General features: G+C 35.1%; 1 protein-coding gene across 1 annotated transcript in view; it reads right to left on the bottom strand.

Moving 5' to 3' along the window:
* The window catches only part of PMS1 (PMS1 postmeiotic segregation increased 1 (S. cerevisiae)), a 90085-nt gene extending 63507 nt beyond the window's left edge, over positions 1 to 26578 (bottom strand). Inside the window, exons 1-5 of the mRNA XM_012663641.1 lie at positions 26487 to 26578; positions 25620 to 25745; positions 18109 to 18260; positions 14638 to 14820; positions 4972 to 5074 (exon numbers count right to left, since the gene is read on the bottom strand). Coding sequence (XP_012519095.1) covers positions 4972 to 5074; positions 14638 to 14820; positions 18109 to 18240 — 418 coding nt within the window. The 5' untranslated portion in view covers positions 18241 to 18260; positions 25620 to 25745; positions 26487 to 26578. The remainder of the gene's footprint in view (positions 1 to 4971; positions 5075 to 14637; positions 14821 to 18108; positions 18261 to 25619; positions 25746 to 26486) is intronic.
* Positions 26579 to 26662: the final 84 nt, after the last annotated feature.

Genomic DNA, 26662 nt, shown 5'->3' with positions numbered 1-26662 from the left:
TTTTTAGTAGAGACGGGGTCTCGCTCTTGCTCAGGCTGGTTTCAAACTCCTGAGCTCAAACAATCGGCCCACCTCGGCCTCCCAGAGTGCTAGGATTACAGGGGTGAGCCACCACGCCCGGCCTTTTTTTTTTAAATGCTTAAAAGATATCATTCCATTTTCTTTGGGCTTCTATAATATGTTTCTTATGAGAAGTCAGCCATCATTCTTGTTGTTCTCCTAAATTCAATATATTTTTTCCTCTTACTGCTTCAGTATTTTCTCTGGTTTTCAGTAATTTGATGATGATGTGCTTACCCGTGGTTCTGTTTGTATTTATTTCACCTGGGGTTCATTCTGCTCCTCGAGTCTATGGCTTTATGTCTTTCGACAATTTTGGAAAATTCCCTTTTCAGATTTATTGTTGTGCTCCAGTCTCTCTCTTTCCTGTCTTCCTGGGATTCCAGTCACATGTATGTTAGACTGTTTAATGTTGTCTCACAGATCTCTGATGCTCTCTTCTCTTTTTTTCATTCTATTTTCTCTCCGTGCTTCAGTTTACATCATTTCTATTGACTGCCTTCAAATTAACAAATCTTTTCTTCTGCTATGTCCAGTCTGCTGTTAAGCCCATCCAACGAATGCTTTAGATACAGTACTTTTTTTGTTCTACAATTTGCAATCAGCTCTTTAGTTTCCATTTCTCTGCTGAAATTTTCCAGCTTCACACTGATTTTGACCACTTTTCCTTCTAAATTCTTTAACATCATTGTTTTTAAAGTTTTCATCTGTTAAGTCAAACATCTGGGTTATCTTTGAGTTTGCTTCCACTATTTTTTCTGATTATAGATCCCATTTTCCTTTCTTCGTGTCTCTCCAAATTTTTGTTTTTGCCAGACATTGTGTATAAAAGAAAAATAGATACTGAAGAAGATAATATTTTTTCCTAGAGAAAGTGCTTTGTTTCCTGTTAAGCAGCCAGAATAAAGAACAGACCTTTTCAACCTAATTAGGAGCTTATCTGAGTTGTGGCTGAGTTTCCCCTTTAGTTCCAGTTCACCTCTAGTTTCAAAAATGTCTTGAGGATGGAATCAGACCTCTTCTTCTAGCAAGGCCTTAGCATCTTTTTTTCTCTAGCTCAGTCCAAACTTCCTTCATCACTGCTTACTCAGCAAAAGTCCTGATGTGATTCAGTGGGTGGAGCAGACTAGGTCTGTTTGAGGATCCCATATTCCAATCTGTCATGTCAGGCCATGTGTGGCTATTAGAAGTTCAGCTGGTTTCTTCTACTGTCCTAAAAGATCTCTTATCTATAGCAGGCCTGCTCCTTTGTCCACCAATGCCTCCAGACTGAGTTAATGCTCCCAGGAATGCAAGTGGCCACCAGTCACTTCTTTTCTAGGAAGGGGTAGTCTCTCCTGAATTTAGTTCATTTCAACTTCTCTGTGACACAGTTCTTCAGTGAGTTTACAGAAAAATACAACTTTTTAAAATTATGCAATGGTCTCTTGAAATCTTCTATATCCATCATTCTTTTCTTGCTGAAAGGTTATACTCATTCCTTCTTATCTAGCATCTCCACACTCCTACCATCTTCAAACTCAAATGTCATCTTTTCTGAAAAACTTGTTAACCTCTCTCTAGGCAGTTGGTGGCTTCATTTTATTGTCATTATTTATTTACTCAATCTGTGTTCCCCACTACTGAGTTCCTAGATGACAAATATAATGGCATCCACTATAGCTATGGACAGACAGAAGGCAAAAATGAAGAGGGAAAAATACAAATGTGTATATGAAAGTAAAAAGAGGAATCTCTTGATTTTTAAATATATGTTATGTATCAAAGACCATACTCTTATCTAATCTACATATTGATAAATTATTGCTTTGGCACCTAAAACTATTCTCTCAAAGTAAATTGGGAATTATTAATAAGATGAGAATTACATGTTTGAATAAAAAGTGGTGGAAAAGACTTTTCTGATTCCAAATGAAATATGTATCCTTAAAAATAAAAGTACCACATAATATTAGCTAATAGGGAAGAGGCCCCATTATACTATCATATTTTACAAGACAAGCACTCAGCTCTCTAACTTTAGCACATTCTACAAACACCAGAATGAAAAGGTAGTCTTGTGATATGCTCCGTGTTATATTTTTACATGACGCTATGTTATGCCATTTATAAAGACAGCTATTTATACGCCTAACATAAAGGTATGGTTCCTTGACTATATCAGAAAGTTTTCTTAAACTATTTAATGAATAAAAGCTCCATTCTTAAATTAAGATGAAAAGGTCTTTTAATACATGCATGATCACACATAGCAGGAATTTACAAAGAACATGATGCTTTACTCTAATAACAGAGTAGGGAAAGGAAATACCTTGATCAGAGCAATTTAAACATACTACTTTTGATATCTGAGAAATTTCGAAGTCAGAAGTACCAGGAGGCATTAAAAGGATTTGTCCAGGAGGGTAAATCAATTTAGAAAACTTAATACTTATTATCTTGGGTAAAGAGAAGTGACAACAGAAAAAGATATGACAAAAGCAAACAATTTAGTCAGTGTTCTTGGTAAAAGAATTTAAAAGCTGGAAGCTTATTTCTTTTTAGTTTCAAAAAATGTTTTAAAATGGAAGTGAACAGAAGGTAAGGGCAATTTAAAATAACATACTGTTAAACACATAAATTATTTTAAATGTCTAAATTAATCCACTAAAAAAAACCTACACCTAGAAAAACCAAAACTGGAATTTCCAGTAAACTTTTTAAACACTTTAAAATGTTTTTTAAATGGGCAACACATTTTCCAATGCCTAAATAAACTTTTGTTGTAAGCTGTTTCTACACTTACAATTATGCTATCTATAGGTGACATCCTATCAGATATTAAGAGGAACTGCAAAGCAAGGATGTTCACACCACAGCAGAAATTAATCCAAGAACCCTAAATGTACAGGTATAAATTAGGATGGTTGAACTGTAGTTTTATCTTACACAGAAAATATTTAAATGGAAGCTGAATGACAGCTGGTGAAATGTGAGTCTGTGATTCAATCACTCAAAAACTATCAACACTAAAGCAATATAAACGTAAAAGCCTTTTGCAAGTGTTTATAGATTTCTATAATATGTCCATCTAGAGCAATTTAAAATTAAGACTTTAATTTTTTGTTTTCCTAACCAATCAACAGTAATTAGATGAAACAAGTGAGTTATGAAAGGTTAATTACTAGTTTTATAACTACTAATCTCCTAAGTATGTTGCTTCTTAAAAGGAATATGCTAAAGAAATAAGGTTTATTCATTGACTATAGAAATTCTTTAATATGCATACCTGTTCTCACTTCCTAAAGGTAGAAGGCTGAGGTCAGCAGGAAAAGAAAAATCAACCAGCGAAAGGGCAAAGATCAGATGGATTCCATATCTCAGGATTGTTATTTCATAGTTCCCATGGAGATGAACAAAGAAAAGCATGAGAAGTATGAGTGATGCAGAGCCACTGGCCATCCAGATTAGACTGGTTACTACTAAGATAAAAATAAATACTTTTAAGTTTTATAAGGCGACTAGATTACTTCAAAGTACTCTACTGGAGAGCTACTCAAATACCTCCTAATGGTTTCCTAATTTGAATTCCTAAGAACTGAGCTCAGAGTATTTCTGGAGAGGGTTTGTCCTAACCTTCAATACATAGTAAAAAAAATTACAATCTACTATTTTTAATTAAAATATGTACAATTTTTATTATCATACATCAAATTAAATAGCTGTTAGACTTAAACTCATTTTCATTAACTAAACAAATGAAAAAATACAGTGTGTTTTCTTAGGAGTTTCTATTAACTCTTTCCCCTAGGTGGATACAAAAATATTAATCCCAAATGAGCAAAAGTAATCAGTAACAGAGCTAAGGATTTATAGAATAAGAAAAAGAGTGAGAGAATTTGGTATCAGTATTAAGATACCAGAAAATAATTTCAATGAAGACAGAAGTCATTTGGAAAAAAATCCAGTAACACTAAACCTGGAAGGAAGAAACCACAGAAAATATACGGCATGTACTTCGATAAATTACAATGAGGGATCAAAAAATCAAACATGGATTTACGATACAAACTGGAGGAAGAGAAGGCTAAACAAAAAACCCAAAAAAGTCCTTTTTGAGATCTAATAATTCTCTTGAACATGATTTTAAAGAGACCACACCTTTAATATTCTCTTAATCATCCTATTATCACAAACTAGTAGTGTGAAAAAGATTAAAGGAGATATGTGAAATTCAAGCCTAAAGAGATATTTTTTCCCTACAGAAGTAGTTTTTAGAAAAAAATTAAAAACATAAGATACCAATTAAAATGTAATAAAATTACATAAAAGAATATAAAACACCATTAACTAATAAGCAGCAATAATAATTAATATATTTATTTGCTTCAAAATAATACAGAAAGGGAGGAAAGAGGTAAGGGTATTAGAGAAAGAACTTTTTAGCAATGAGTTGATACTTGCTGAAAGTTGAGTGAAGAGTACATTATTCTATATACTTGTACATATGTTTGAAGTTTTCCATAAATATATTTAATTATTGGTTAATTATTTAACCATAATATTAATATCTTTATGATATAGTTTATCACCATTGTTACCAAATCAATGATGTTTTAGGTGTTTCAATAAAATATTATACTCCATATGTGAAGATACTGGTGATGAAGTACAAGTAAAATGAATGCTCTTACCGTTTTTACAGAAGAGCAACTAGTTCATTGAGTTGTCCGCAGTCTCTCACAGTTCCTTTTGAGAATTCTATAAATATTTAAGAGACTGCTGATTAAAGTAAAGGCTGAATGCTCACTTGGAATTTAATTAGTCTTTATCAGGATCAAGCGCAAAGCAATACATTTAAATTTGAGCAGTAACACTTTTTTAAAACAAATAAGACAAAAGACAAAGAAGGCTACAAAGCTACTCTCTTACCTTGACCAAGATGTGAAGGTTTTTGAGAAAGTATGTGACCACTGCCATCTAAAACATACTGGGTGCTAAAATTATCAGCAGCCGTCCTTGTTGTAATTAAAACCTGGAGGAAAAAAAAAAAAACCTCTAATAAAATTATCATTTTAGATATTGCATGGGTTCATTATTGAATTAGATTTAAAGTAATTATCACATAATATATTTAGTTAATATTGTAAAAAGTTTTACTTGATAAATTCTTGTATCTACTTCTTTTGTAATTTTTCTTAGTTATACTAATAAGCAATAGGCTAGCTTGTATTTTTCCTGTTTCAAATTACTGCTTTTTATTTCAAGCATTTTAATTAAAACACTCATACACAAACCAGTATACCTGAAATGGCAATATGTATTAGATATGTATCATATGACATATCTGTAAAAGCAAATACTTCAACTGCATTAGGGGAGCTTGCTTTTTAACAGACTGTTTCCATAACTTTGATGGTAAATGAATAATCCTTTGGTAAAGTGATCATTTCCTCCCCTTTTTATATTCTGTGTAAAAACTGCCGTTCTGTATTTCAAATTTACGGGTCAAAAAAATAAAATTTAAATTATACATATGTACATTTATGAACAATTTTTTCTTAAAACCAGGCTTTCAACTCATCGTTTAAGTGTAAAATTTTTATTAATTAAAAAACTTCAGCATTAAAATGTGTAAGCATAAGAAGGGATTTCATTCAGCATGCAAATACTTCTTCAGATGTTAGTCATAGAAATAAAATTTTAAAGTGTCTGCATTCTTCTGAGTAATGCTCATCCTTAGCTTTCTATTTACCTACCTCATGAGATTAGTCAGAAAGTGTAACAATAATAAAATATACCTTTGTTAGGAAAAAACCCAAAAGTGAGGAATGGGGATGCTGGCAAGGAAAACAAGGTGAACTGGGAAGAAGATAGCCTCCTCACATATCTGGTGATCAATGATGACCCAAAAATGACAGTAATCTTTCTTGGCCATCCTTCTACTCAGGAGCTGGAACTCTTCTGGGGCCAGTTGGGTTTACATTTGATGGTTCTGTCACCCTGCCCTAACCAAGCAGATTTATTGTAGGCCACAGGGCTCTGTGGAGCAAGTGGGTATCATGCAGGTAATATCAGAGCCACCACAAAAAAAAAAAAATGGCTTCTCTACCTCACAATACTGGTAGAATCTGCTAGATTTTGAGAATGAAGTCCACAAAACCCTTACTAGGGTTATCATATCAAGCTATTTCTGTGGTAACTATCCCCCACCAAAAAAGTACCTAAAAAAGACAAGTTGTGAGTTTCTGTGTACTATTCAGTGATTACTCTCCTTCTTCCAAAATACATTTCATGGTTCAGAGCTTTATATTACAGGGCAGAAATTGCTAAAGATTTTCTTTCCTGTGTTTAATCACTCCATGACTGTACCTTTAAAAATAATTCTACTTTTAACCAATTGCTTCTCCAAAATGCCAAGGTCAATTGAATTCTATTTCTATTCTCCAAAGAGCTAGCAACCTGACCTAAAGTTGGTCTCACTGAGCAAAGACAGCCCTGGAACTCTGAGTTCCAGTACTAACTTTACCAGTAGCTTCTAGATGGTCCTGAATAAATGATTACACTATCGTCTTTAAGAGGAGAGTGATGATGAGATGAAGATGATGCTCATACTTTATAAGGTTACATGGGATTTTGCTTTAACCACTTCAGAGCATTTTATAAGATATTAACTTGATCATTCTTTAAACATATTAGTGAATATGTTTGTTATTCACTGAAGAGCTTAAAAGTAAAATAGGACTTTAGTGTTCATAATGTAACATTTATGGTAAAGTAAAAAAAAAAATAGAACAGTATTATTTTTCAATACTAAAAATTTTTTTTAATTACAATTTGTAGGGTACTATGAAAATTTATTTAGATAGGAAATGTTTTGCAATTCACAGCTAAAGACAGTGAAGGATAAAACAAGCACATAAGCATATTTCACAAATTCATGAAATACAATGTGTTCCTCAGAGGAAGGAAAGGAATTGTATTTCAAGAGTTCATTTCATCATATGACCCTGTGTCCTAGGCAGGAAACCTTTTTTTGGACCAGGCACAGGTTCAGAAGGCGTTAGCTGTGCAGCAGCTAGCATTTAAACCAGCAATAACTCCACCATCAGGAGCATCTCTGATATTACAAACTGTTAGTGGTGGTTCTTACTACAGACATTGAGGAATCATAGCAATGAGTGAATCTAGTGGTGTCAAGAGAAGGAAAAAACCCCACTATTTTAAACGGAGAAGTTTTAGAAGTTCTTAGAGGGCCTTAGAGGTTATTAGCTATCAGTTATTAAAAACTGACTCTAGTCCAGTTACTGAGTTTCAAGAAATTATAGTATTATTATAAAATAAAAATTACATAAAAACATTTAAACTTTAGGTAAACACAGTTTTTCTTCAACGTTTAGATACCAGGTAATTATCACAAAGCCTTTTGGTTTTTTTAGCTGACTTTTGGATGAACATTTTGGCACAGAAAACCTGAGTCTGAAAATTAAGATAAATGTTCTTTATGACTCAAGTGAAATATGCACTTTTGCTTGGATGACTGAAATTTCTTTTTCTTTCTGTGTTATGCCTGCCTGTGCGCAGCTGTACACTAAGGTACTGACTTTAGAACATGCTCAGATACCTACTATGGGAAGACTAGCAACAGGGAGGTCTTGGCTCTGGCTTTTCTACTTTCAACGGAGTTCTATTAACCTATGAGGAAGCTGTATTTAGGAACCAAATATTCTAAGTGCTTAAAAAATTTCTGAGCCTATTCTAACTAAAGCTCTACCACCATGGCTATAAAGGATATAGAAAGTAACCTACACTGTGGAAAAGGTGTCAGGAATCATTTACTTGGCTTAGAACTATCAGAATGATGCTTAAGAGCTTCTCCTGACCTTTTTATAGATATGTGGGCCCACAAATAACAGAGTTCCAACTTTCACCTTCAAAACAGAATGACTTAGCTTCTTATTCTGCTCCTCTAAGCCATGGAGACTTACTGTGACGTAAAACAAAAACAAATCTATAGATCCTGTATTATCTCATCACAAAATTGCGTATAGCTAACCCTTGAACAACAGGAGGGCTAAATTGCATGGGTCCACTTATACATGGAATTTTTTTCCGCCTGTGCCACCTCTGAGACAGCAAGACCAACCCCTCCTCTTCCACAGTCTACTTAATGTGAAAACAAGGATGAACACTTTTATGATGATCCGCTGCCACTTAATGAATACCAAATATACTTTCTCTTCCTTACGATTTTCTTAATAATATTTTCTTTTATTTAACTTATTTTTATTGCAGTAATACAGTATATAACATACAAAACATGTTAATTGTTAGCTGTAAGGCTTCTGGTCAACAGTAGGCTATTAGTAGTTAAGTTTTTAGGGAATCAAGTTACATGCAGATTTTTTACTGCATTGGGGGTCTGTACCCCTTACTCTGACGCTGTTCAAGGGTCAACTGTATGTGATAGGTCAAAATAATACCCAGCACACTGTGACCACTTAAAAAATGTTAAATGAATGAATCAATAAATATGAATGCTATGAAAAGGAAGGCTGGCAAACTCTTCTAATTCTTCTGAGGAAAAAAATGAACTTATGATACAGAATGAAGACCTTTGGTGCGAATTAGGAATTTACCTATGAATCTCTGTTAAATTTTACAAAGGATTTCCCAAAAATGTGGAGGAATCTGCATGAACTTTGGATGTTGATGTGAAATACTGCCTGTAGAAGGGAACAAGCAAGTGTGATAATTTCATCACATGTGATACAGCTGAATACTACCTTTTCACATTCATTTAAGTCTAAAGTAGAAATAACTTTCATCTGTATGGCACAAGACAATATTTAAGATACTTTAACATGTATTATTTTACTTGATCCTCAAATCATTATTCTCATGTTATAGATTTAAAAAAAAAAATGACTCTCAGAAAAGTTAACCTGTTTTACTCCTCAGGCTAGGTCTCCTATTCAAACACTTGTGATTTAGAATTAGACTTCTGATTCCTAGCTCAGAGTTTGTTTTGAGTTTAAAAGGACAAAATTGTTCTGTATTTCTCCTAAAACCAAGGTGTAATTTAGCCTCCATTTAAAATTCAGCTCAAAAAGCTTAAATGAGTTTCTTAAACAGTTCTTGTGCATGAAAAAGACCATTTATAACACATATAAAAAATATCAACCTAAAAAGGAATAAGATCTTTTATCATATACATCTTATTATGTGATAGGAAAAATATATACAAGTAGTCTTTATAAAAATTTTTATGAACAGGTCAAAAGCAGAATTTTCACTATCTCTAGTTCATTCTAGTCATTGTGCTTAGTAAAGCTGTAATTTAACAATACCAGTAATTTAACACTGAAGATGACAATAATTCAAAATTATTGCTCTACAGGCAATAAATGTTAAGAGAAGTGACGCTTGCTGATATGATTTTAAAGAAAACCATTACCAATTTGTGTTAGTCACTGATCTACTTACATTCATCGTAGATTATGAAAGCAGTAATTTTATTTTAAATATCAATAGTTTACTCTGTATATATAAAAAGAATGCTTTACTCCTTTGGGCTGTTTAAGGTTGAAAGTTATTTTATAATTGATAAATCAGAAAACCTGCCCATTTTTTTCCAGTATATGAATAAAGAATACAGAATTAGATGTATTTTAGATTCCTCCTGCCAATTTTGCTGAAAGTCTAGCTTAATTTTTTCTAACTAAAATTATTAAAATCTTTAAAATAACCTAATGAAATGTTGAAAATTGGAATTTTGGGTGATGGCTGTTTGATAGTGCAACAAAACTAATTAATTCCCAACTACATATTATCAAGCTGTTGAGCCTTGTATGGTTTACAACAGTATGACTTTTAAAATTATCTGCATCAGTTTGATAGAGAAAATAAATCACTAATTTTTATTATGTAACTGTAAATCCCTATCCAAAAATTTCAAAATAAACCAAAGCCTTGAAAATAAATAAGGAACTTCTAGATATGTAACCTCAATTCTTTCTGAGTGCTGAAGAATATTCAAGTTTAAAAAAGTGATTTTTCCCCAAAAAGCACTCATTAAGCCTTAATGAACATTTACTTTTAAATGTAACTGACTTTAACAAACATATATTACTTTGTTTTTCTGAAATACTATTCACAATCCTCCCATATAAGTTTTAATTTGACTATTCCTAACAATTTATCTATTGAGCTTACCACTGCAGTCCTGAGTATATTTACTATTTTAATATGGAAGTATTTTTAAACTTAAAAATACATTTCTAACTATGCTAGTAAGAAGGCAATATAGCCTACTGGGGAGAACTCAGTACTGAAAGGCATGAAATTCAAACTGAATTCTGGGCTTTGCCTTGGACAAACTGCATTCCTGAATAGGTCACAACTTTCATATTCCATTTACTTCACTGTGCACAGTTCCTCTGAAATAGCCTACCTAGCACAGCACCCAGACTAGACGAGACAATGAAGTATTAGTTGATTACTTATTAAAGACTGTGTTTTGAAGTTGGGGTAAGAAGACCTAGCATTTGGCTTCACAAGACCCCAGTTTTCCTCATCAGTAATATGAAGAGATTGAACCATAGAAGACCTGCAATGTAGAGGTTGGCTTACCAGTGAAGCAGACTCCAAGTCGAAGATTAGTAAACAAGAAGTTTATTGATGAGTAACATTGGGATGATCACCTGTGGAGACAGGGAAGCCTTGCCCTGAACTGGGCCTTTACAACCCTCATCAACCAGTTACTGGATGCAGGCTGCCCTGCATGACCTGGGTAAGGGAACTCTCTTCAGCTGAGGTAAGGGCAATCTCCGGGGAAGATTCAGCTGTGAGCATTCAGCCACCAACACTCTCGGAAGATGGGGGACAAGTGTTCAGTCCTGAAGGAGGGATCTGGGCGATACACCAGGGTCCACTACTATCACCACAATCCCTTCCAGTTCTATGTTTCCTTTAGCTTTCAGGTACAATCAAGCCTAAATTATCCTCAAAAACTGTGACAAAATAATACATGCTGCAGAATTCTATTTATATCAAGTTCAAGAACACGTAGGACTAATCTACGTTGCTAGAGGTCAGAATAGCAGTTACTTTTGAGGAGCACTGACTGGGGGGGTATGAGAGAACTTTCTGGGGTGCTGATAATGGTCTGTATTTTGATCTGGGGTATATGTATGTGTACAAATTCATTGTGCTCTGTGTGTGTTTGGTTTTCCAAAGATTCCCAAAGATTTACAAGAATGGGGATTCAATAAAGTAGTCCGTTAATATTTTCTAAGATAAAAAAACGCTTGGCATTGCAATGTGTAAATTGCAAACATAATATTTTTAAGCTTATAGTTTTCCATTATTGTGATACTTTGGTAATTCTTTTGTAATTTTGATGAGCAAAATTATTTTAACTATTTATACTCCAGGCCATTTGAATGCCTCAAAAATAAAAGACAAAATTATAAACTTGCCTATTAAGTGGGTTTAAGTAATCAAATAAAGAAACAAGATAGAGTGACCAATGGACAAAGATTTGCAAAACTGCCGTCTAGAATCAGAACTGTAATGAAGATTTGGATAAATCATACGGTTCATGTATAACATATTTATAAAGACTAAGTATAGTGCTGCCACCTAGCAGACAAAGCTGATTATGAACTTCAGCTCTGAAAGGTTATAAACATCTTGTAGAAAATACAGAAATGTCCAATTATATCTTTTCTTACAATACTCTACCAAACAAAGCTTAAAGACTATTTGCCAACAGCTAAAGAAAATATCAAATACTTAAGTTCTACAACAAAAAATATAACTTCCAAAATAGCCACTGAGAACTCTAACAACAGTACCAGCACTGGGAGGTTCAGAGGTTCCCTACTGAAAACTCCATTACATTTTAAAAACAGATCCAGGGCTATAGCTTCCTATATACAGTCTCTGGGCAGAAAATAGGCAATGTCCAGTTGTATCTCTGGTCACTCTTCCCCAAAATCTATCTGGAGGCTCAGTGAACTCTTAATAAAACAAGTGAGTAAGACAGAGAAGCACATGGTGTGCTAGATTATGGATAGAGGTTTTAAGAGTGCACTTAATGATTCTCCTTCAATGGTATCTGAGCGTACAGATTCTAACAAGCAAGAGCCCCTAGTCCCCTATGTTCCGACAGCAAAAACCTCCCACTTAAACATCACCCCCACAATTTTTCTGGCCTACACAGGACATCACCTACAGAGCCCCAAAGTAAAAGAGTAGGTGAATACAGATGGTCCCCAATTTACAAGAGTTCAACTTACGATTTTTTGACTTTACAATGGTGTGAAAGCAAAATGCATTCAATAGGAAGCAGTAGGATACTTCTGCAATGTTGGGCAGTGGAAGCGAGCCACAGCTCCCAGTTGGCCACACCATCACCAGGGTAAACAACTGATACTCTACAGAGTTGCCAAATGATTTTGTCCAACTGTAGGCTAATGGAAGTGTTCCAAGCATGTTTAAAGTAGGCTAGGCTAAGCTATGAGGTTTGGCAGGTCAGTGTATTAAATGCATTTTCAATTTACAATGGGTTTATTGGGATTTAACCCCATTGTAAGTCAAGGAGCATGTGGACCTGAGACCCTATCTTCAAAAAATGGAAAAAACATATGCTGTGCCAGCACTTCAAAGACAGAAGTGCTGAGGGAAGACCACAATGAGCCTGGAGAATACATCACTGATGGGGAGACCAGGCTACCAAACCAATGTCCAAAGACCAGAAAAAGAGATAGTAACAATATCTCAGGTCCATGCCATTTTTCCTGGACAATAGGTATGAAGTCCTACCACTTTACTGCACCTGAACATTCTCACCTAAATAGGGTCTGCCAGCCTAAGCACAAATAAAGGATTACATATGGCCACTGGGCAAACCTCAATAGCTAAAGAGACCCTCACGATCACCCTGTCATTCATTGGCACACAGATACCATTAAACAATAAAAGAGTCCAACACCCACAGAGTAATAGCATAGCACAAAGAAACTAGTATAGAATCGTGTAATCAAACACAACTGGCATACATGTAAATGAAGAGATCAAGGTTCTAGATGGGCTTTGCCACAAACTAGTTATAAAATCTGGGACAGAGGCAGTGTAGTATAATTGGTACTATGCAATTGAGTGTGCCAGGCACCAAACTCATGGGTTTATAGACATTGAAAGTACCTAACCAGCAGTTAGAAGAGTAAATTTCTTGGACCCAATCTGCCCCTAACTAGCTAGGGTTTAAACCAAGTCAATTCACATTTCTAGAGCATAATTTCATTATCTGTATTGACTAGTGTGGTATTTCCAAAGTGTGTTCCACAGAACAAATAAAAAAAAAAAAAAACAGTGATATGCTTCTCAATACAAGTGTTTCATAGTCAAGTAGGTACAGGGAAATATACCTACTATAAATCACCAACCTTGAGATTTACCACGTGCTTTAGTAAAGGCTTTAAGAAGCGCTATAGTTACATATCTGTTCAGTTTTTTTGCTATAGTTTTTCCAAGCCAATGGGCCACTAAACCACCTGTTCCTCTAATAAATATTAACAACGCAAAACACACTTTGCTGCCCTTCAAAAAATTAAATATAGCATTGCCATATGACACAGCAAGTCCACTTCTGGGTATATAACCAAAAGAATTGAAAGTGGGGACTCAAACAGATATTTGTACACCAATGCTCACGGCAACATTATTCACAATAGCCAAAAGGTACAAGCAACCCAAGTGTCCATCGATGGATGAAAGCATAAATAAAATGTGGTATATACAATGAAATATTATTCAGCCTTAAAAAGGAAATTCTTACACATGGTACGACATGGATGAACTTTGTAGACGGTATGCTAAATGAAATAGGACAGACACAAAAAAATATTGTATTATTTCACTTATATAAGGTAGTTACAATAGTCAAATTCATGGAGACAAAGTAGAACAGTGGTTACTGGGGGATAGGGGCAAAGGGAATGGAAATTTAGTGTTTAGTGGGTACATAGTTGCAGTTTGGGATATTGAAAAAGTTCTGGAGATTGATAATGGTGATGGATGCATGAAAATGTGATGTACTTAATGCCATTGCCACTGAATTGTACACTTAAAAATGGTTAAAATGGGCCAGGTGTGCTGGCTCATGCCTGTAATTCCGACACTTTGGGAGGCCATGGCAGGAGGATTACTGAGGCCAGGAGTTTGAGATCAGCCTGGGTAACATAGCAAGACCCATCTCCACAAAAAATTAAAATAGCTGGGCATGGTGGGTGCTCACCAGTATTCCTACCTACTTGGGAGGCTGAAGCAGGAGGATGACTTGAGCCCAGGAGTTCAAGGCTGCAGTGAGCTATGATCATGCCATTGCACTCTAGCCTGAGTAACAGCAAGACCATCTCAAAAAGCAAAACCAAAATAAATACATATGGTTAAAACAGTAAATTTTATGTTATGCATGTTTTACTACAATAAAAAAATTTAAAAACATACTTCACCAAATACTGAACTATTTCTCTTAATTCTAATATTTTGTGATTATGAAATCACTACTATAACCAATATAAATTACCTTACCTCAGCTACACAACAAATTGATCCCAAGGCTTCTCCACGAAAACCGTAAGTCGTCAAGTTTTCAAGGTCTTCATGGCTACTTATTTTTGAGGTGTAGTATTTCATTGCCATCACAGGTGCATCAACAGCCTTGATACCCTCACCATTATCTCGCACCTCAATCTTATCAAATCCATAGTTTTCCTATAAAATGTTAAAAAACACTTTTAGTATATAAAAATATTAAACTGTTATCACATTTAGAAGCAAAAAAAAAAAAACCACAAAAGAAACAATTTTGCCATTTATTTACCTCATATGGAAGCATAACATTATGGAAATAAGAGTTTAAAATCTTTAGCTCTACTAATTCCTAGCAAGTTCCTTATTTTCTTTGGGCTCAGATTCAACTGTAAAATAAGGAGGTCAGTCCTTTTAATTGTTTCACTATAATGAGCATTTATGATAATTTGTTTAAATTTGACTAAAAAATTATTTTCCAAATTACATATTCCTTTTATATAAGCTCCTAAATGAAACAAAACAGAACACTATCACCAACAAAACAAACTTTTTCTAACCACCAAGACTCTAGCAATTATTATTCAACCTGATTTTTAATACTTTTTCCCTTGCTGCTTTCATAAAAAACTTTATTTACTACATTATAACTTTCTCAATTTCTTTCTGCAAATAATCACTTAACAGGAAACTGCTGAGAAACACCTAATTTGGCAACCCTAGTGACTTTTTAATTCAAAAGTCAAGAAACATTTTTAAAACACTAAATTCATATTTTAGTTTTATATTCTAATAGTAAAAATATGCATATATAATAAAAACAAAATCTAAATTACTATAGTGATCACTTTCTATGAATACCATATCCTAAATTTGGTAGCCAACTTCTATCGTAAGGCTCACTCCACAAAGTTTTACACATATGACCAAGTTATAAAGGGGAAAAAAAACTTCCTAAAATTATAATGACTATAGTATTTAAGATAATACATCTGGCCAGGCATGGTGGCTCATGCCTGTATCCTAGCACTCTGGGAGGCCAAGGAAGGAGGATCGTTTGAGCTCAAGAGTTAGAGAACAGCCTGAGAAAAGAGTTAGATCCCGTCTCTACTAAAATTAGAAAAAAATTAGCCAGGCGTGGTGGCATATGCCTATAGTCCCAGCTACTCCGGAGGCTGAGGTAGGAGGATGGCTTGAGCCCAGGTGTCCTAGGTTGCTGTGAGCTAGGCTGATGTCATGGCACTCTAGCCCAGGCAACAGAGTGAGACTCTGTCTCAAACTAATAAATAAATAAACAAAACTGCTCTAAAAAAAAGAAAAAATAATAATACCACATCTTTTTAATAACCTAAAATTGTATAATACTACAAATGTCAGTGTTTTTTGAATAAATAAGATATACAAGGCATTGGAGGAAAACATCTAAGATTTAGTTCCTCAAATCTCTCTCAATCTAAAATTGACATTCTATGAATAATTTGCTTTATTTTATAGAAAAATCATTCAATACAGAAATGCAAATCTTGTGACATAAATAAGAACTCTAGGCATCTGAGTAAAATGAGAACATAAAGATCTGTTTAAATATTTAAAATTGTATTATCATGCTTAATTAATTATAAAAACATACATAGGGATAGCTATTATTGCACAAAACCACAATAAAACATTTGTGGTGTTTATTTTAAAATTCTATAAAGCAGTTATCAATAAATGTCAAGACTGAAATATACAGTCAGGTTAAAATGTTTTATTTAGTCTTATAAGAGGACTTCTGTTGACTTTGCAACACTATTTTACAAAACAATGTTTTCCTTCCAGAGACATTTAAGAACAAGATACATTTGCTTGTCTAAGATTCTTAAGTGAAATCTTTTGGATATAACTATCTAATCCTATTCAATTATTACCAATTGTACTCTAATCAGACTGAACTATAAAAAATGCCTAAAAAACATAAATCGTCTTTCTTTGGGTTTATTTTTCCAGGTTTATATAGCTTAGAGTGCATTATTTAAAAACAAAATACAGATTTGATATAGAAAAGCACTTATCAAAGTGTGTTCTCTTAGGTAGCAGCATAAGTATCAATTAGAAACTTATTAGAAATGCAAATTGTCAGGCCCAACCTAGAATCTGAAGTTCTAGGAGTGGGGCTCACTAACTATTTTAACATATGCTCTAAGTTATTCTGATGCACTCAAACATTATGAGAACCACTGACATAGAGGAAAGGTCTTGAATGGGTTTTACAATCTGAAAGTCCTGGATTCTAATCTCAGTGCCACTACTTACTAACTATGTGACTTTGGGCAAGTTCTCAGAACATTAACTATTTCTAAAATAGGTACAGTACTAGTTAATGCACAAAGTTTTTACAAGAAGTGATGGGTATTTATACATATATATATATATATATATAAAGAGAGAGAGGGAGATATCTCGTAGAATTTTATCTGACAGATAAGAAAAGTTTAGGTCCCTTTCCTACGAAGATATTCCAATCAGCATTATTTCTAATTCCATAATACAAGAAATAACATAAATATCTGATAATTAGGAGACTTTACAAAATGTATTCTTATATTCAATCAAAAACATTTATTTACCTTCCTGGTATGTACTAGGTACTGGCCAGGTAATGGAGGACACAAAAATAAATAAATTATAGACCTTACATCTATGAGCTAGCAATTTAGAACAAAGCAAACAGATATGCAAACTAACTGCAACAAATCATGATTGAGTGTTGTAAGTCATATTAACTAAAATGATTTAGCTGGGCACAGTAGCTTATGCCTGTAAGCCCAGTGACTCAGGAGCCTGAGGCAGGATTGTTTGAGGCCAGGAGTTCAAGACCAACCTGAACAACATAACCAAGACGCCCATCTCTAAAAAATATAAATAAATAAAAAGTAACTGGGCACAGCCGCACATGTAGTCCCCCCTATACTTGGGAGGCTAAGGAAAGAGGATCACTGAGCCCAGGAGTTCAAGGCTATTATCATACTACTGTGCTCCAGCCTGGGTGACAGCATGAGACCCACACCTCTTGGGGGAAAAAAAAAGATTTTGTACAAAACACTAAAATTTAAATATGTGGACACTATTAAGTAACAGGGAAATGGTTTAGAAATATGTTTAAGTGGAAAAAATAAAATACAAAGGGGAATATTTAAAACAAGTAAATATGAATAACCAAGGATAACTATTTGGAGTACATACAGACTTTAAATTGACGTTTCAGGTGACAAAGTCCTAAAGAACATGTTTTCTTTCATCATTTTTAGTTTTACTATAATGTTGATTTAAATTAAAATTTATTTTTAACAATTTACCCTTAAGACAAGTAAACAGTCCAATGTCCTAAGAATAATTTGCTGGTACACAGAAAAAAACAAAGGTTTAAGGAGAAAACATCTGTCCAATCCTTTTTGCTTTGAAAATATTTGGCTTCTCAAGGACACTCACAAGTTTAACATCTATGCTTGTGGCACCAGCATCCAAGGAGTTTTCAATGAGCTCTTTTACAACACTGACCACTGAAGTGATGATCTGAGAACTTGAAAGGAGGCGGACTGTTGCTGCAGGCAACTGTTTCATTTTAGCTGTTAGCAGAGTAGCTAGAAGATAAAAATACAAGTTGTAAAAATAAGAATTGTTAAACAAACATTCCTGACTAACAGAACCAACAGCAATAATGACAACGTAATAATAACTCACATTCGTTAAGCCTTACTATATGCCAGACTCTACTGTTAGTGAATATAGTATCTAATCATTTATATCTTAGCAATACCCTTTGGAATAGGTGCCATTTTAACCTTCATTTTATAAGACTACTGAGGCACAGAGAAGTTAGGAAACTTGTCCAAGGTCATCCAGTTATTAAGAGGCAGACCTAAGACTTAAATATAGACAAGTCATTCAATCTTTCCTCTGTTGATGTGTAATCTAATTATCTCTTACAAATAAAAATAACCAAAACTGAGTTAACAAAAATCCATAACAACAAAAGAAGGAAAAAATTGTTTTCTATTTTTTTTTTCATTTTTTTTTGAATCAAAACCAGAGCTTACAAACTTTTTTTCTAATTTCTCTCAGAGTTTTTTTTAGGCTTTAACTGATAACTACAATTCTGAGTTTTCTCTAAAACTCCAACCCTGTATTTTCAACTGCCTGCTGAAATTGCTAGCTCTAACTCAAGGTGTAACAGTCAGCTCCCCCAGCCCCATGACATTACTATCACAATAAGCCATTCACCCTGACCCAAATCTTATCAACTCCTAAATCCCATCAATTCTTTTCTCAGTATCTCTCACATTTAGTTTTTCCTTTTTATCCTCCCCCTCATTAACAGTTCAAGCTCTCAGCATTATACAATATCATTTCCTAATCAGCCTCCATGATTCTTGCCCCTTGGTCACCCTGTCTATACCACCCACTAATTAAAATGATGATAATTACAACAAAAAGAACATTTATTAAATATATAGTATGCTAGACACTGTGCTAAGCACCTTATATGTGAGATTGCATTTAAACCTTGAATCCATAAAAAGTAGGTACTATGGGCTGGGCACCATGGCTCACACCTGTAATCCTAGCACTTTGGGATGCTGAGGCAGGAGTATCACTTGAACCTAGGAATTTAAGACCAGCCTGGAAAATATCAAGACCCTATCTCTACAAAAAATTAAAAAATTAGCTAGGCGTGATGGTGCACACCTGCATTCCCAGCTACTCCAGAGGCTGAGGCAGGAGGATTACTCGAGCCCAGGAGTTAGAGGCTATACTGAGCTAAGATGATGTCACTGTACTATAGCCCAGGCAACAGAGAAAGACCCTGTTTCAAAAACAAAAAAAAAAGTAGGTACTATGTATAAAAATTGTAATTTATAATTATTATATCACTTAAAAGGTTAAAAAAAAAACTGAGTGATGAAGTAACTGGGCCTAGGTACTTCTCATTAGTATAGAGATTTTTATCTCATTTGTATTTCCTTAAATGTCTGTGCCAACTATGTCTTCGTCCAAACTCATCATAGTAGACCACTGAAAGCATGCACACTGGAATCACTGAAACAAGCATGTTGTAAAAAGATTTCTTAAAAACATTCAGTTGGTGAATTACACTACGGTAATAACTGAAGAATGATAAGAACAGTTGTGCTATAATGAGTGTAATGTATGATCTGTTCGGCGGGGAATGGCCAGGTGGTGTTATCACCTTGGGATATAGATAATGACAGTCTCATTTAAACATCATTAGTCATCTATATGTTTTGATGAGTTATAATGTCTTTTTCAATCACTGAGGTCTTTTGGAGTTAGGATATCTAGACCCTAGAATTACTGTTAATCTGAACGAGCCAGATACCAGACATGCCAGGTAACTATCCTCCACATTATTCTGCCTAAAACATCGCTGTAATCATGTGGCTCCCCAAAGCCAACAGATAAAGCTCAAATCTCTAAACTGGCATCCAAGGTCCTTTATGTGCTAGATCCCATCTGTAGATCTAAAATCTCCAAGAGCAAATAATTGTTTTAAGGCTGGAAACTTTTGTATAAACAAACAAACCAACCTCAACTGGAAATTCCATATGCAAAACATGCAAGGAGTGCGCCTGCATCTGCCTTAAAGCCTAACTTCAGAAGGGATTACCAGAAAACAAACACTAGCTTCACAACATGCAATTCTTCCCTAGAGTCAAGATTTTCTTGGACAAAGAAATGGGCGCAGGGAGAACCCTACGCATTTCCTTTATTTGTCATGACTAGTTATATGGTCACATGATGACTCAATCCTATGGAATCTAGGTCCAAACAAAATAGCAATGCCCAAAACAAACGAAACCAAAAGGTGTCAGATTAGGATTCTTTCTCAAGCAACGTAAGACAAAGTCACGTAAACTAAGATTCAGTAATTGAGTAGGAAATGGAGTATTGGCACTGTAACAATTACATAGGATTTTAAGGAATGCATTTCTGAGATCAACATATTGCATTCTGAGGGTGTTACTAGTCACAATTCATAAATACAGCCTAACTATATTTTGCTATACATAAGGCAAAGCTGATTGGCACAGTGAAAAAACATAACAGATCAGAGTCTACAAAACAGGTCTTGGAGTTCATCTTCATTACACATAAAATGAAGTAAATCACTCAAATTCCTCTGTAAAATCAACTCATCTGTAAAAATGGAGCTAATATCTCACTGGTTTACTGTAAGGATCAAATAAGAAAGTATATGCAAAATGCTCTATAAATGGTAAAACTTTATAAAATGCACAGTACCATGATAATAGATCATTATGTAAAAGAATGCTGGGAATTCTTTTTTAATACTAACGATTACCCTCTAATTAATCTCTATCTTTGATTTAGTTTGGGGGTACCCAGTTTTGAGTAACTGTTAACAACTACCTTTCAATGGCTTTTGTGCCTCTCAAGGGCTGGCAGACTTTCCTACTCCCAGTCAGCTAATGCTGTTCCACGGTCGTAACATTCGCACAAATTAGTGCTGTCACAAGCAAAAGGTACCTTTCACAATCTTCTGAAGCTTCAAAATGACTTCAGACCTAAGGGCAGGCCTGGGGAACCTGCGGCCTTAAGGCCACATGTGGCCTCCTAGGTCCTTAAGTGTGGCCTTTTGACTGAATCCAAATTTTACAAAATTCATTTATTTTTATTAATACATTTTTGCTTGTCTTTTATATTTTTACAATGAATGCATTTAAAAATACCAAAGAATAAAATAAGTTTCAACAAAGTAATCCTCCCAGATTGACTGGCACAATTGGAAATTGGCAGCTGCTACACTCATGATTTAGTTATAACTTCCCCCACCTGATTGGCACAACTGCCACACGAGGCTGGTTGGTCAGAGTTTATGGGGGTCAAGTACATCAGTCTGTTATCAGTTTTTGACAACTGTGCACTGTGTTTCTATCTGAAGTGGAATTTATGAATAGCTGCACAGCTCAACAGTATTTTTTAATTCTGTCTAACAGCCATCAAGTCAAAGAAGACCCGGAAAATGCTAAAGGAAGAAAACAGATTATTCAATGAGGATTGGGAATTGCAATATTATCTTCTTTCTATAAAGATAAGATGATCTGCTTCTTTTGTGATACTGCAATATCAACATTAAAGAAATTCAATGCTCATCAGCATTACAACACTCATAAGGATCACAAATATTTTAAATTAGACGGAGAGGCATGAAAGGTTGTATTGCAGAAATTAAAAGATGAAAAGCAAAAAAGCAGCAATAAGACCTGGGAATAACGCCACTGAAGCAACTGCCTCTTTCAGGGAGAACATAACCGATCAGCAGCATGAATTAGCCATCAACTTGACACAACTTCATGCAATACTTTGAAAGGAAAATATATACCATTCAATTGCTTTGGATGAGTCAACTGATACTACTGACTCAGTGCAGTTTTTATACTTCATTTGGGTCATAAGAGAAGTTTCTCTTTGCTACAAAGAGTTACTTTGGGCACTCTTGTGAACATGTATCTTTGAGAATTTTCAAGATAAATGTCATGAAATTGTACAGAATTTGGTAAATTTAGTGAGTGTATGTACAGATGGTACAACTTCCATGATAGGAAAACATGAAGGGTTTATTGCACAGATTTAAAAAAAAAGTATGAACAGATCTCATTTCTTTTCGTTGTACCTAGTATCAGCAAAATCTCTGTGCTAGAGCTACTATTTTAAGTGACACTTTGCAACAAGTTGTAAGTATTGTTAACTATATTTGTGCAAATGCAACAGGGCATCCTCACTTTCATAACACCCTAAAGTTGAATGATGAGGTGTTCAGTATGGATTTGCTATATCATTCTAAAAGTGCTTTGGCTATTGCAGGGACAGGTGCTAGCCCAAATTTTATCTCTATGAGAACAGATAGTTAAATTTTATGAAGAACAGAATCAGCAATGTGAATTATTGAAAGAAGATTTCTACAGGAATGCGGTATTTCTGTGTGATATGTCAAATCAAAATGACTTGAATATTTCTTTGCAAGGTAAAACTAAGTCTATATACGATATGTGGCAAAAAGTCCAAGCATTTTGAAAAAACCTATCTTTTCTCAAAACACTTCCTCAAAAGGAAATTTCAGATGAACATTTTCCCCCATTAGCAAATGTCGTTGATGAGCAGGATGATATATGTGAATCATCTGAAGAATACACAGCTGTTATAGACCTATTAATTTGAAAATACAGTGAAAGGTTCACTGAGAATCATGACATCACACTCAAATTAGCATTTCAGCCTCACCTAATTGATATCAAGGCACCTAAAGAGCTACAGATGGGATTGATTGAGCTCTCAATAGATGACATTCTAAAGTCATTGTTTGATGCTAAGACAGACACAATTGAAACCTAGAAAAATGCTTTGATTTTCAACCACATACTACTGCCTACATTCTCCTACCTAACCCAAATCAAGATGCCCTTAAGATCATTCATCTAGAGGATCACCTGAAACTGCAAACCTCCATGCTGCAATCAAATATTCAAATGATTTCCAACAAAAAGTACATACAATAAAGTCATTAAAAGGTTAATTAACTTTAAAATTAGCAAATAGTTTTCATTTTTTGAAATTATTAAGTACATAGTACTTACATTTTTACAAAATAATGTACATTTTTAAGAATATCTAATTGAAGTTCCTTGAATTCGGCCTTATTTGATTACGGCTAAATTAATGCAGCCTTACAACACAAAAAGGTTCCCCACCTGTGCCTAAGGGTACAGCTCTCCACTGTCCAATATGGTAGCCACTAGCCACGTGTAGCTACTGAGCACTTGAAATGTGGGTAGTCCAAACTGAGATGTGCTAATACACACTGGATTTCAAACTCAGCATTAAAACATATAAAATCTTATTAATTTTTTATATTGATTATAGGCTAAAATGATAGGTAATATTTGGGATATATTAGGGAACATAAAATGCATTATTAAAATTAATTTTTTTTTTTTTACCTTTTTCAATATGACTACTAGAAAATTTAAAATTATATATGTGGCTTACGTTACAGTTCTATTGGACAGTGCTGGATAGAGTAGTGGTTAAAAGGGCAGGCTCTGAGATCACACTACTTCGGTTTTACACTAGATGTTACACTAATAGCTATGTAACATGGAAGAAATTAAACTCTCTAAACATCACCTAATCTACAAAATGGGGATAATAATGATACCATACAGCTGTGAATTTGGGGGACACAAACATTCAGACCACAGCAGTTAGTTAAGAGAGAAGAAACATGATATGACACTGAAGGAAAAAGAGTATGGGTAGGGATGCAGACATTTTAGGAAATCAGAAGACACTGTGGGGTGGGGTCTGTAAGGTATGACAGAGTTTATGCAATGAATTGCCATGATCTCAGTAAACTAGAAGGTGAAGAAATATCGGGATGAAATTAAAGATCTGAAAAAAGAGATTCTGGAAGAGGCATTGTAGGGAATGAGGAATGAGACAAAGGTGATGAGATTAGGAAGACTGCCCAGAAGGCTGAGATGAGGCTGGGTTAATACACCCCAAAGTTTTGTTGATCAGTGTTTTTCTTAGATTATTAGAATTCTCAAACTAAGGTAGAAGCATTTCGTTAATATTAATGAAGGGCCACTAAAAATAATTTTATCAGCACCTTTCTCGTGTCATTGTAAACTTTCTTTAGAAAAAGTGTCCTCCTTCCCGGCAAGTCGCCATTGCCTTAACTCCTTTCCTTTATGTACTCAATTGTAACTGGCCTCCATTTTATCTTCTAGCTCACCTGTATCTCATAACTTTTACTGGACTCCAGGGCCTATTTCCGCCTATCTTCTAAATATCATCATTTAGATGACTGAAGACAACTTAAACTTAACATGTCCCAAACTGATTTCAGAATCTTTTTCTAATTAACTTTCTTTTTTGGACATGCACATTCTGCTTAAGTAATAATTAGCTTTTTTCCTATATTTGTTTGATAATGTAAGTAACAGCTAACATAAGAACTTTATATACATCATCCCATTTAATCCTCACAACAAACCTACGTATACTATCATTTCTCTATCACAAATGGAATTTAAAGGCATGAGAACTTGCTCAAGATCATAAAACTATTAAGTGGCAGATGCACACCCTGGCATGTTTGATTCCAAAGGCCATGCCCTTGAACACTTTCCATCCAAGCACACAAAGCAAAATTAGAAACCCTGAAGTCATCCTAGAAATTTTCCTCACTCATCCTGCCACCCAGTCCTATCTATCTTATTACCTACATATTTCCCAAACTAGTCCTCTCCTCTTTGTACTGCCTCTGTTCAGCCCCTTAACCTTTCTCCTCTGAACTACTGCAATTAACTACCTAATTGATATTTTAACTTCAACCTCAACCACTTATAGGGCTCTTTCTATAATTTAAATTTCATAATGTTGCTACCCTACTCAAAATTTTTGTAAAGGATTCCAACCGCTAACCAGATTAAGTCCTAACTCCCTGACAACTGGATTTCTGCCTGCCTTTCTAATCTCATCCCATCATTCCCCAAATGTGCACTAGGCCAGTCATACTATACAATTTATCTCTCTTAATGTGGTGGTACTCACTCCTCCCTTAGCTCACAAGGTTCCCTCTCTCTAGGCTGACTTCTAACAACCTAACACCACCTCCTCAAGGAAACCTTTCTTCCCTGCTCCAAACTCCTTCCCTTCACCGCTCAACAGATTAGGCATCCCTAATTCCCATAGCACGTTTTCCTTATTTCTAATTCAAAACTCATCACAGGTTATTCTATTTGTTTGTCTGTCCCTTCCTCCTCCATCAGAGCTCTTTGAGGACAGGGGTTTTATATTAATCACATATCCATAACATAAACCCTGGAATATAGCATTCTATTATACATATACCAAATGACCTCTTTTGAAAAGTGAAGGGTTGATATCAGGCTTACAAGTCACAGCACAGAATGTCTGAGAAAGTCAGGATAGCCAGTCTTCCATTTTTGCTGAGAGGGAAATGGAACACTTCTGAAAGACTGCTGATGACCAGGAAAGTCAGTTAAGGACAACAGGTGCACCTAAAAAAAGAAGTAGAAATCAGAGAACTCGCAAACTTTAGGGAGAACACACAAAAAAATAATTTATTTAAAGAATAAATTAAATCAATTGCTTTCATAGAAGAGAAATGTAAGATATATACAGACGTATACGAAACATCCCCTTAAATCTGTTTCAAAACGTTGTTGAAAGTTATTTCAGCAATAAAAATCATAAATTTTGCGCACTGCCAAGGTAAAAGAAATTTCAAAGACTATTCCAAAAAATCTAATCAAGACTATTCTTCTCCGTCCTCAAATAAGATTTATGGAATCCACATTTCCTCGGAATGTAATACAGATGCCTGTCTTCCCCGTATGGATAAACCCAGAATGACACTAGCAAAAATCGTGATTGACTTAGAAGAGTTTACTTGCACCCTTTGTGTGATGCCACAATATACCATATTATAAAACGCCACATTCGCAAGAAGAGTTACAGTTGTCATGGGTTAAATTTTCTGCCTGGAAAACAAATTTGAAGTCCTTCACCCAGAAGGGTCTAAGGAACGGGCTGCAACAAAGGTCACACGGGACCACTAAGAAGCCCTGACTTGCTCCGAGAACGCTGTCCACGTGAGCGCGCCCGCAACCCGCTCCGTTTGCTTCCTACCCCTGTGGGGAGGCGCCCTCGGCGCTCGTGCTCGGACCCGGGCGAATTTAGGGGAGTCCCCGAGCCTTCGAGAATATAAGAATAAAAGCCCGTTAGCCACACGACACTACCTTCTTGCTCGCGCGAGGCAGGCAATGACCATCCACTAGCGACGACCACCCAGCAGCCCAGGCCCGGCTTCACGGATCTCCCCACTGGCCCCAGCGCGCGCGCGCACGGCAGAGCGGGCACCTGGAGCGCCGCACTTACTCCCGCCTTGCCCGGGAGGAACGTGGGATTGGCGCTG

Source organism: Propithecus coquereli, unplaced genomic scaffold, assembly GCF_000956105.1.
Source record: "Propithecus coquereli isolate 6110/MARCELLA unplaced genomic scaffold, Pcoq_1.0 Scaffold82, whole genome shotgun sequence".
NCBI classification, from domain to species: Eukaryota; Metazoa; Chordata; class Mammalia; order Primates; family Indriidae; genus Propithecus; species Propithecus coquereli.
The sequence above is the reverse complement of the archived record's forward strand: the minus strand, read 5'-3'. Positions and strand labels throughout refer to the sequence as shown.